Source organism: Schistocerca cancellata, chromosome 1, assembly GCF_023864275.1.
Source record: "Schistocerca cancellata isolate TAMUIC-IGC-003103 chromosome 1, iqSchCanc2.1, whole genome shotgun sequence".
Classification (NCBI taxonomy): domain Eukaryota; kingdom Metazoa; phylum Arthropoda; class Insecta; order Orthoptera; family Acrididae; genus Schistocerca; species Schistocerca cancellata.
This window is the reverse complement of record NC_064626.1, coordinates 305,050,991-305,064,357: the sequence shown is the minus strand read 5'-3', so window position 1 is coordinate 305,064,357 and position 13,367 is coordinate 305,050,991. Positions and strand designations below refer to the sequence as shown.

The 13,367-nt window shown below is 40.5% G+C and overlaps 1 protein-coding gene across 2 annotated transcripts in view; it reads right to left on the bottom strand.

Annotated features, from left to right (window-relative positions):
* LOC126172520 (actin-interacting protein 1) overlaps nt 1–13,367 on the bottom strand; it is a 178,119-nt gene that overhangs the window by 105,674 nt on the left and 59,078 nt on the right. For both annotated transcript variants that reach the window (XM_049920890.1, XM_049920889.1), the window contains exon 5: nt 11,089–11,269. In XM_049920890.1, the coding sequence (XP_049776847.1) occupies nt 11,089–11,269 (181 nt within the window). The remainder of the gene's footprint in view (nt 1–11,088; nt 11,270–13,367) is intronic.

The window sequence follows — 13,367 nt, the reverse complement described above, 5'->3', positions numbered from 1 at the left end:
CTCTTCTGATGTTAAACCTATTACTTCAAAATCATTCTTAACCGAATCCAGGTACCTTCTCCTCGGTCTGCCCCGACTCCTCCTACCCTCTACTGCTGAATCCATGAGTCTCTTGGGTAACCTTACTTCTCCCATGCGTGTAACATGACCCCACCATCTAAGCCTGTTCGCCCTGACTGCTACATCTATAGAGTTCATTCCCAGTTTTTCTTTGATTTCCTCATTGTGAACACCCTCCTGCCATTGCTCCCATCTACTAGTACCTGCAATCATCCAAGCTACTTTCATATCCGTAACCTCAACCTTGTTGATAAGGTAACCTGAATCCACCCAGCTTTCGCTCCCATACAACAAAGTTGGTCGAAAGATTGAACGGTGCACAGATAACTTAGTCTTGGTACTGACTTCCTTCTTGCAGAAGAGAGTAGATCGTAGCTGAGCGCTCACTGCATTAGCTTTGCTACACCTCGCTTCCAGTTCTTTCACTATGTTGCCATCCTGTGAGAATATGCATCCTAAGTACTTGAAACCGTCCACCTGTTCTAACTTTGTTCCTCCTATTTGGCACTCAATCCGTTTATATTTCTTTCCCACTGACATTATTTTCGTTTTGGAGATGCTAATCTTCATACCATAGTCCTTACATTTCTGATCTAGCTCTGAAATATTACTTTGCAAACTTTCAATCGAATCTGCCATCACAACTAAGTCATCCGCATATGCAAGACTGCTTATTTTGTGTTCACATATCTTAATCTCACCCAGCCAATCTATTGTTTTCAACATATGATCCATAAATAATATGAACAACAGTGGAGACAGGTTGCAGCCTTGTCTTACCCCCGAAACTACTCTGAACCATGAACTCAGTTTACCGTCAACTCTAACTGCTGCCTGACTATCCATGTAAAGACCTTTAATTGCTTGCAAAAGTTTGCCTCCTATTCCATAATCTTGTAGAACAGACAATAACTTCCTCCTAGGAACCCGGTCATATGCCTTTTCTACATCTATAAAGCATAGATACAATTCCCTGTTCCACTCATAACACATCTCCATTATTTGCCGTAAGCTAAAGATCTGGTCCTGACAACCTCTAAGAGGCCTAAACCCACACTGATTTTCATCCAATTGGTCCTCAACTAATACTCGCACTTTCCTTTCAACAATACCTGCGAAGATTTTACCCACAACGCTGATTAAAGAGATACCTCTGTAGTTGTTACAATCTTTGCATTCTAATTTTGTGACAAATATTCATAAGGAATCCTAAGCCGATAAAATGGTTTGTGATGCAATAATACATTTTGCTCCTGATAGAGAAGTTCGCGAACGAGCTCTACAGTGTGAAAATCATATGTTTGTGGAAGTATTGAACATTTGAAGTTTCATGTGCTGTAGGTGGTCTGAAGTTTCAGAAATCAGTTTCTCTCACCCTTCCCAGCCATCAGTCATTTCACAAGCGAACATAGACATTACTGCAACAGTCCAGCAGATGTATCAGTGTCATACAGGTAATCATCGTTTGCCTTCAAGCCCATACGGATTCATTCAACACGAACAGACCATGCGTCCCAAGCACTGGGCAATGTGTAACAGGTGTCATATGAAAGGGCATTGTTTCTGTATCCAACTCCTTCCCAAACATGAGTGAGGTTGAACCGAACATGGATGCATACAGCAGTGACAGTGCCTCAAAGTAAGTCATACACTGAAGTATGTGTGTGTTTAACAAACCACTGAGAACACAGGTAGAGACAGGTGCAGCAGCAAAATTAGCGAATTCTCAGACTTATTAGGATTTGGGTTCTCCCCCTCTAATTCTAGTGTCATGGAGGCTGGTGAGCTATAAGAAACAACAGATTCTCATTCTTGGCCAGTTTTCTGAGCCTGTCTCTTAAAATGCTATGATTCGTTCATTAACATTCCCAGTTGTAGACAACGCTTACACTGAAAATCTGTTTGGTTTGGATTCTCCATCAATGATGAAGTGCATTTGGTTTCTGATATAGATCCATATCAACAGTTAGATGCCCTCTGTGCGTAATTTTCCACTCTATTCTCCCCAGAACTGGGTTGTGCAACAGATTTCAGGCTCATATTATGATGAAACAGACAGTCCGCCCCTGTTTTTTCCGAGTCTGCTCAGTATTGGTAACTTAAAAACAGTCAGTCATTGCTATCTATCTTTTGCTGCACCCTGACGAGCTGTAAGCAAAATTGTCAGGGGCCATTATTTTTCAGAGACTGATTTGGCAGAGGCATATTTACAGCTGCCACTCGACGAGGAATCTAAACACCTTCTAGTTATCAATACCCCATTTGGGCTTTATCAATACCAATGTTTGTCGTTTGACATACTGTATTAGTACCAGGTGCATCAACTTTTTCGATGACAGTAGCATCTGGTGCCTCTACAGACAAACATTTGTAGAACCTTCATGCTCTATTTTCTGTTTTACAGTCTGCTGGGCTAAAATGTCATTCGGACAAGACAGCTTTTTCAACCATACATTATTTATTTGGGTTCTGAAGTGTTGTGTGCTGCCATTAAACCACTGCACACGCATACTGACGCTGTTGCCACACCTCCATGTCCTCAAGGAATTACAGGTCTTTTAAGGCAAAATTGCGTAATACCACAAATTCATACCTGATGCTGTTACTGTGGCAGAAACCACTCCATGCATTATTATGTAAAAATGTTCCTTTCCACTGGTCCCCGGCTTACCGACGGGCAGTCAAGTTGTTGAAATCTAAGCTGCCCCTTGTTCGGTCACTTTTCAGCCGGACCAGCACCTTGTGTTAGCAACGGATGTGTCTCAGTTTGGCCTTGACGCCGTCTTTGCTCATAAGTTTGGGGAGTGGTTCTGAACACCCTAATGCATATGCCTTTAAATCCCTTAATTCAGCGTAACAGCTTTATTCTCACTTGGAGAAAGAGGCTTTGGCGATGGCGTATGATGTAAAAAAAATTCATGTTTTACTATAAGGGTCTAAGTTTAACCTAATCACAGACTGCAAAACTACTAGTTATCTCTTTTTAACCATTTGGCTTCCTTGCCACATATCGCTTACAGCAGTAGGCACTTTTCCTGTCATGATACAATCATGAGATAAATTTTCAACCTACAGCACTAAATGTAAATGCTGCCCCTTATCGCATTTGCCGACTGGTCTGGCTCCAGAGTTTGATAAAGAGGAATTACTTTGCTTTCATTCAGGCACGGAAGCATAAAATGTTTTTGATGGTTTTCCTATTACTAGCACTAAAATTGCAGCTTCACTAGCTGCAGATTCTGTTTTAAGTAAAGTTGTTTCTTATGTGCAACATGGATGGCTAGACAAATCTCCGGCCCATGCTTCTGATCATCTGAGAAATTATTTTGCATTGCAAAATTGTCTTTCTGTTTGGGACAGAGTGCTGCTGCTGTTAGCTACAATGGACACCACTCCTTGGGTTGTAGTCTCATCTGCCCTTTGGTGTGAGGTTATGCATTTACTGCATGTGGACCACTGGAGTGTGTCACAGACATGAGAGCTAGTTTTTTGGCCAAGCATTGATGAGGAAATAGTTAGAGTTGTTGCACCCTATCACCACAGTGTGCCATCCGTAAGGCAGTTCTCCGTGCTTTTTTTTTTTTTCCACCGGGGCCAGATCCACTGCAGCGTTGGGAACAAATTCAAGTAGATTTGTGGGACCTTTTTTGAATTTCTACTGGTCTGTTGTAATTATGCTTATTCCAAGGTTCTGTATGTGGTGCGTTGTCTGTCTACTTCTGCAGTGCCAACAATTTCTCCTTTGTCAAAAATTTTTCCAATGGAAGGTCTTCCCTATACATTAGTTGCCGACAACAGCTCCCATTTCATATCTCACGAATTTGAAGATTTTTGTACAAAAAGTGGCGTTCATAATGTCACGGTTCCTCCTTGCCACCCTCAAATGAAAGGGCGTGTACAACGACTAGTACGAACATTTAAGACACAGAAGAAAAAAACACGTTTTGGATGTGTCACCGGAAGGAACACTTGACAGATTCCTCAGTTCCTATAGGTTCACCCCTATCAGTGATAACGAGTCTGGTAGAGTTGTGGCATGGTTGTCAGCCCTGGATTCCGCTATACCTGCTTCAGCCGACACCATGACATCACACTGCGCTGGCACCACAATGCTTCCAGCTTGGCACAGCTGTTTGGGCTCACAGGTTTGGCACCTGGACGTAATGGGTGCTGATGGTAATGAAGAGTACCCACAGCCAATGTCTTTGGGTCATCTGCAAGGCTGAGGGGAGGTTATCACAACATGTCAACCAGCAACGACCCCACATGGGTGGCTGAGCACCAGGTGTCCCTCTGCTGCCCCACACAATCTGTCCACCAGGCTGTCTCCTACATCACAGCCTTTACCTTCCCCTTCTCCATCACCTCTGTCGACGTTTCCACACTGTCTCCTCTGCTACGGGTGCCCCCTTCAGCTGTCAGGAGCTACGGTGGGACTCCAACTCACACGCTGTCACAGCCGACACCTCTGCCGCTTCTGTAGCAGCCAGCGTTGCCTGTTCCACCGCCTTCGCCGCAACCTCCTTCCCTGGGATTGGGCTTTGTCCTAACATATGGCCTCTCACAGGAAGGTGGACACTGCACTTTTCTATGTCTGCACCACTTCCAACTCCACACACTGGTGGCAGCATGATGTATGACTCAACAACCTACGTTGACCACACAAGAAATGGACGTGAGCATGGTGCTCACTTCTTCACAGAGGAAGACAAGAGCTGTAACTACTAATTTTGTATGTGCACCATTTCATAGTTCACGTGTGAAGTTTGTGATAGATTCCGCCACTAGAGGCCACCCAACCTACTAATATGATAGCAATTGCATGAGCAGCCTACCGGGTGCATCCCTTTTGGAAGTGAAGAATATATAGGCCTAAGCACAAGGCTCCTCTGGCCACTTGTGTATTGCTAATTGTATTGTACATTGTCTTACAAGTGTGTGTACTGTTTGAGCAATAAATTAGTGTTCATGGGTTAGAACAATTGTTATCCAACGGAACATAATCATTGCTTAACTGAATAGATCTGCTGTGCTAGTCACTATGGCAACATACACAAAATGTAATAGCTGGGTCAGGCACCTGACAATGGGGAGTTTTTAATATTCCGGCTATTGCTATTGCCCTTTTAAGCATTTTTTAAGCATATTAGTAGTTTGTAAGCAATATCCTATTACATTTTCATGTGCAGTATCGTGTTTTTATATTTACACAAACACTATTTGTGGAATCTGATAATTTTTACAATGGATCACGTGATGAACAATGGACAGAGTTTCCCTTTTATAACGCCTAGACTTTGCTAGCTAGTCAGCAGTTTGTGAAGGGCACCAGTCGGTATGACACAGTGGCTCTGTGCACTGGCTCCTCACTCATCTGGGTAACACACCATACTATATCATAACTAATGTTGCTTTTAAATTAGTTTCTAAGGTGATTAAGTTTTTCCATATATGACCCACTATAAATGTTATATACAGGGCTATTACAAATGATTGAAGCGATTTCATAAATTCACTGTAGCTCCATTCATTGACATATGGTCACGACACACTACAGATACGTAGAAAAACTCATAAAGTTTTGTTCGGCTGAAGCCGCACTTCAGGTTTCTGCCGCCAGAGCGCTCGAGAGCGCAGTGAGACAAAATGGCGACAGGAGCCGAGAAAGCGTATGTCGTGCTTGAAATGCACTCACATCAGTCAGTCATAACAGTGCAACGACACTTCAGGACGAAGTTCAACAAAGATCCACCAACGGCTAACTCCATTCGGCGATGGTATGCGCAGTTTAAAGCTTCTGGATGCCTCTGTAAGTGGTAATCAACGGGTTGGCCTGCAGTGAGCGAAGAAACGGTTGAACGCGTGCGGGCAAGTTTCACGCGTAGCCCGCGGAAAATTGACTCATGCCAGAACTGGAGACCGACAGCGCCGACTTCATCTTTCAGCAGGATGGTGCCCCACCGCACTTCCATCATGATGTTCGGCATTTCTTAAACAGGAGATTGGAAAACTGATGGATCGGTCGTGGTGGAAATCATGATCAGCAATTCATGTCATGGCCTCCACGCTCTCCCGACTTAACCCCATGCAATTTCTTTCTGTGGGGTTATGTGAAAGATTCAGTGTTTAAACCTCCTATACCAAGAAACGTGCCAGAACTGCGAGCTCACATCAACGATGCTTTCGAACTCATTGATGGGGACATGCTGCGCCGAGTGTGGGAGGAACTTGATTATCGGCTTGATGTCTGCCGAATCACTAAAGGGGCACATATCGAACATTTGTGAATGCCTAAAAAAACTTTTTGAGTTTTTGTATGTGTGTGCAAAGCATTGTGAAAATATCTCAAATAATAAAGTTATTGTAGAGCTGTGAAATCGCTTCAATCATTTGTAATAAACCTGTATTTCAGGGTTTTGGTCTGAGTGTGGTCTTATAAACCGAAACCAGTTATCAGAATAAAAAATACAAAAATTATTGTGATATGGACTGCCTTTTATTAAAATGTAACAACTGTATTTTAAGACTCAATAATTCCACCACTCTGTGGGCATCTCTCTGAAAACAAATATCATATTGGATTTTGTGTAATGTGTTGGTGATAATTATAATGCTTGCAAAACAAAGACTGTTGAATGGATTACGAAGGTACAAGCTGTCACAAAGCAGGTAATCTAAAGCTAAGCAATCTTCAGATTCAATAAATAAACTATTCACTTCCCCTTGCCACCAGATTTTCTGAACTACAAAGATAGGATTTGTCCTTGCAACACATCCTTCATTCCTATAATCCTCCTGGTCTCATTTTCTGTAAATTCACTGCCCAACCTACTTCTCAACAGTCACCCATTCCTCTGTTCAGTCACTATCCTGCATCACTGCCATTGTGCACTGCACGAACTCATCAGCTCCAATGTCTGTGTGTCTCATTCCTATTTTCCACATCTGCTGCCTCCCTCTGAGCTGTCTGCCATCCTTCCCTAACACTCCCTCCTGCTACTCACATCTTTTCTCCCTTCACCCGCTCCATATGACAATCCTTCACTCCAATCTTCCTGCCAAAATGCAGTCCTGGCATTCGGTATTCAACCATCACAACGTGGCTGTACAGGTGTGTGTGTGTGTGTGTGTGTGTGTGTGTGTGTGTGTGTGTGTGTGTGTGTCTAAGAAAAGGATTTGTGCAAAATCTAATGAAGTTTTCAGTCTTTCTTGTGTGCCTACTGATGACACACCTCAACTATTCAGTGGGTTATTACCTTCACCCTAAATCTTTTACATTCTGCAGAGTTTTCCCTGCCAGTTTTGTGTTCTGGAAGATATAGAAAATGTGAAAAACCTGACAACACACATTTCTCCACACATTAATACTTAGGGGCCAACACCCGTAAAAATATGGGCGCGCCTGACCAGCCCGAAAACCTGATGCCTGTAATTTTACAGGCACGTGTGCTCAATCTTCCTCTTCCTTCCTTTTCATGGTCGTAGGGTTCCCAATGGTCTGGGAGGCAGGGCAGAAGCTATAGTTGAAGTATTTGATGTTAGACAGTGCGAGCATGCTGGACAAGGGAGAACCACTCTTCTTCTTCTTCTTCTTCTTCTTCTTCTCCTCCTTTTCTTGTGAGGCTTTGCGAGAGGGAATATTCTTCTGCGCGTGCGCTCAGATGCGTCATCACGGCGAAGCGCGGTTTGACAGGTGATGAAATCACTGGTGAGTTATCGAGAGTTTGAAGAAAGTGATGTTGATTTTTCAGAGGATGATGATTTGCTCAATTCTGATGATGACGTAGACTATATTCAAGAAGAAGATTTTGCGTCTTCAGGTAAGGAATGCAAATAACAAAATACGCAGTATTTTTATTCTGATTTCAATTGAAATAGCTTTCAATATGTAACTACTGTAGTAAGCGATTTTATTTGCAAATACTATTTTATGGTAGATTCAGACGAGGAGAACAAGCATCCAAGTTCTTCAGAAGCATGTATTGCCATTGTTTCTGCTGATACCACACCTAAAGTGCGTGGGCAACCGAGGGTGAGTGTGAGACCGAAAACTTCGCACCGTACTGATTCTGAGGAAGGCCGGATGACTACTGATTGTGTGCCAAATATCTGTCCATTCTCAGGACACTCTGGAAAGAGCAACCTTACCAGTTTAGACCAGAACAGTACACCTCTAGACTTCTTTTTGTGTTTGCTTACAGACAGTATGGTGAATCATATAAAGCAACAAACTAATCTGTATGCACAACAAAGCATAAGGAAATTACGAAGCACAAATTCCCTTTCCCCTACCTGCTCGCTATCAAAGTGGAAAGGAGTTACTCTCATAGAAATAAGAAAGTTTCTGGCAACTGAAGTCCGTATCTGTGTAAGTGTGAGACACCGTATACGAGAGCACTGGTCCAAGAATCCTGTTGTGTCATGTAATTTCTGTCCAAACATCCTGAGCCGTGACAGGTTTCTTTCTATTTTGAGAAACTTTCACATCAGTGACAATTCAGTTGCTAAGAATAAAGGAGAAGCTGGTTATGACCCACTGCACAAGGTGAGACCCCTCCTGGATATGGTGTCTGCTAATTTCCAGCAAGCATATACACTCTTCTAAACATTACAATTGATTAAGCTATGTGCAAATTTCGAGGCCATGTGTATTTCAAGCAGTACATGCCACAGAAGCCATAAATATGGTATAAAACTGTACACATTGTCAGAGTCAGAGACAGATTATGTCGAATTTTTCTGTTTATGCAGGAGAGAGGTCTGACACAGTGACACTTGTAAAGACATTGCTTGGAAATCTGTCAGGAAAAGGTTACACTTTGTTTACAGACAGATTCTACACCAGTTCAGTCCTTGCTTCAGAACTGGAAGCTGCAAAAAACTGTCCTTGTGGGAACTACAAGAAAATCCAGAAAGGGATTACCTTTCACTATAAAAGATCCGAAACTTCAACGAGGCATAAAGGAAATATCTTGGCATTCTGTTGGAAGGACAAAAGAAATGTGCACATGATAAGTACAAGGCACACTGCTGAGATTGTGACGTATATTGATAAGAGAGGCAGAGAGAAGTCAAAACCAGCCTGTGTGGTGGACTATAATAAAAACAAGTTGTGTGTTGACTTATCAGACCAACAACTATCATATGGGGCTTTTGAGCATTGAACTGTGAAGTGGTGGAGAAAGTTGTCATTCCACATAATACTAATGGCGATAATTAATTCAAGTACATTGTACAACAAGGTAACTGGAAAATGCCTCACAACATCACAGTTTATGACAACTATCTGTGCCGGCCACGGTGGCCGAGCGGTTCTAAGCGCTTCAGTCCGGAACCACGCGACTGCTATGGTCGCAGGTTCGAATCCTGCCTTGGGCATGGATGTGTGTGATGTTCTTAGATTAGGTTTAAGTAGTTCTAAGTTCTAGAGGACTGATGACCTCAGATGTTAAGTCCCATAATGCTCAGAGCCATTTGAACAACTATCTGTGCAGGTCTTGCAGGCAGCAGAGATCTCGAACCACAACCTGGTACATCGGGACTCTCCAAACTATCAACTGAAAAAGATTGACTGAAATAGGCAAGAAACAGTAGCAAAAACAATGTGTAGTGTGTTCTCTGAGAGGCAAAAAGCTTACTGGGAAAGTGTGACACACAGACACAAGCTACCAGTGTAGTGAATGCAAAGTGGCAATGAGCAAAATACTGTGTTTCAAAATTTATCATACAAAGACCAAAAGTACATCTTAAAATAAAGCCAAAGGAGGTTACTGTATACAAAACAAGCAGTATAAATAATTATTAAAGTTCTTGTTTAAAATAATGTAGTTTCCTTCTGAGCATTAAGTGCATATCTCCTTGACCAATTTTTCCTCTTTTCAAAAACAATGCTATAAATGAAAGTTTCATGAAAGCAAATATTAATTCAAAGAACAAAGTATTACACTTAGCTTCAAACTAGAAAGTTCAGGCTTTTCAATAAGGGTAATGTCATTATTATAACAAAAACCATTTAAGAGTTGTTGTTGATTAAAATATGCTAAAAACAGCTAGACCTTGTAGTAGAGCTTCATGCACTATGGATCAGGGCTCAAAGTGTTAATGTATAACAACCAACTGTAATATAAAAATGTGGACATGTGAACATTTCATTAACAAAAACTGACATTTTAGAAACAAAAATAGTTTCAGTTCACTGGATGTTAGTAGGCAGTATTTTTACCGTATGGCTTTTCCATATGGTACAAAAAAAAAAAAATTATGTCTACAGTACAGATTAGGGCCAGTAGCAGTCATGGCAGTGTTTCTCTTCTGCTCATAGGTTGGCAACGCATCACTTTTGCGTAGCCAATGGGATGATACTTTCAGCTAAGCAATTTGACATGAGAAAAAGAGGCAGTTTCTAGTGCCAAAATTGAAACCATTCTTTTCTTTATTTGGTCACAAATTATGTTCAAATATGTCAAGCATTATTGTGTTGTGGTTAGGTTGGGGCCTAATAGCACAAGTGAAATGAGCAGCAACTAAATTTATAATCCCAGTTGTCACAAATATTTGATTGAAAATCTGGGAGGGGATAGCAACAATATCAATCAACTGATTGCTATTCACTACATAGAGATGGTGTTGAATGGTAGAGAAGCACATTTGAAGTACATTTAAATGTAGACTAAGCTATTAGACAACGTCCTCTTTCAGATTTGGAAAGACACACACACACACACACACACACACACACACACACACACACACACACACACCTCAATGTTAAAGGTATACTGAACAATATAGAAAATGAACAGAAGCTAGCCAGAAAACAGATGTTTGCAGAACCCTCAAAGAGTTGTTCAAATTTAATAGAATTTTTACGTTAGGAACATATAATGTTATTTCACTAGTTCTCTTATCAGTGAAAGCTTGAAGCTCTCACAAAGTAATTAGTTTCCCTTTTAAAGCAGTCTCTTTCACATGCAGCAGCCCACACATTGTACTACCATAAATGATTTTATGCTGAAATAAGCTACATACCTGCTTTGTCATTTTGAATTTGAATGGTGGTCCTTCAAACACACCAATGGTATTGTCTTCACTTCCTGTAATGATCCTGAATGGTCGTGAAGGTCGAAAATCACACGAGTTTATGGGTTTAGACTGACCAGAGATTTCTCCAACAGACGTTCCTGTTTCAGCCATGAAAACATGGCCAAACCTATAACAGAATACAAAGTGCTTTAGGAGAACTCTTAAGCCTTGCAAATAACATCATTTAAACGTTACAAAATCGATACAATGAAGTCTTTTTTATCTGCCATTAGGAATCTGAATTGTAGTGAAACTGTAAAGAGGCAGCAAAACAAGTCAGTAAAAAACGTAATGAAGCAGTCTAGGAATATCAGTCTTGAAAGCAGACTAGAGCCACAAAGAAAAAGGGAAGTCTAAGCATGAAGAGCAAAATTATTTCTTGAAGAGAACTTTCTATGAAACAACAAACTTCTTTATGCACTTTCATGAATATTTACTCATAAAACTGAGCTAAGAGTTTACGTATTTCTATGTTGTAGTTTTAGCTCTTGCAATACTCCTTTGTATGGCTCTGTTTACAAACATTGTCAGGAACACTGAACTGCTCAGTAAATTGGTAGAAAAGAGAAAAAAATAAAACCTTAGGTTTTCTCTGTCCATTGCTGCAACGTCTCTTGTTATTCTTCTATGAAGATGCTGCTGCTGAATAATTCAATAACCCAATCAGAGTACCAACCCCACATTTCACTTTATATGAGAATAGATGAAATTACTGACTAATGAGAATAGATGAAATTACTGACTAAAGTTACACTTTCAAAATGTTTCTCTTTACAAATATCTACTGCAACTCTGCTCATATGGCCATCATTTATTAACACAGCTATCTGGCATAACAATGGGTGTGAGCAATATAGTTAGTTATAAGTCACAAATAACTACCCTTGGCCAGTGGCTGTACACAGGCTTGTTGGCTGCAATATTCAGAACCCATCACCACTAAATACATAATTTTGATACTACAAGTTCCATAACATTTCAGCATGATTTATGATGAATTTAATTTAATGTTAGGCTTTCCATTAACTATTTTAGTGACTCAAACACAGTCAATCAGTTTGCCACAATACTGTCCACACGTTTGTTTGTTTATTTACTCCTACATGAAATTTAAGTGCATTTCCTCCACAATTTTGTCATAAAACGATCTTAGCTTCTTTCAGCGAAGTATTTCTAATAATTAGCAAACTGTCACCTGGTGCAACAAGGAATGTGATAGGTACAACTGGAGTTCCCGTAAGATAATTTAAAAACCCTTTAAAATTTTAAGATTATATACTGCACTTCATGTGGAATGTAACAACGAAAACAATCAATTTATGTGTGTGTTCTGCTGCCGCTTCGTGAGTAGAATCGTTTTCTATTCAATTAAGTTACTTCATATAGCATGTATGTGAACATGACTAACATTACTGAATTATTTTACCAAATTTAGGGACCAATGACCTCAACCAGTTGGGTCCCATAGAAACTTACCACAAATTTCCAGAAAAAGAATTTACTAAATCAGAAACAGTTTTACATCTACATACACACTCCCCAATCCATGTTACGGTGTTTGGTGAAGGGTACCTCTGATATTGCTGTCATTTATAGCCTTCTCTGTTCCATGCACGAATGGAGCTTGGGAAAAAACAACTGTCAATAAATGATTGCAGGAGCTCTAATTTGACAGATTTTTTTTTCATCCTGATCATTTCAGAAGACATGTGGAAGGGACTAATATGCTGTCAACTGTTCATACATATACATTCTTGGAATTTCAGCAGTAACATTCTCCATAATACACAACGCTTCTCTTACAGTAACTGCCACTGGAGTGTGCATCTCCAAAATGCTCTCATGCTTACTGAAAAACTTGTGGTGAAATGTGCCACACATCAATAGATCTTCTGTGTCTCCTCTGTTAATCCTATTTGGTAAGGATCCCACACTGATTAACAATGCTCCAGAATCAGTCAAACAAGTGTTTTGTAAGCCACTTCTTTAATTGTATATGAATTACATTTCTTTAAAATTCTTTCAATGAATATCAGCCTGCCATCTGCATTTTCTACAACTTGTTTTATAAGGTCATTAAACTTTGTTGCTCTAGATGGTTACTCCTAGGTAGTTTATAATTTCTATTATTTCCAGTGATTTTTTTACCAATAATGTAATCAAACACCAATGGATCTCTTCACCTATTTCAGCACAATATCTTACATTTATTTACTGAAAAACAT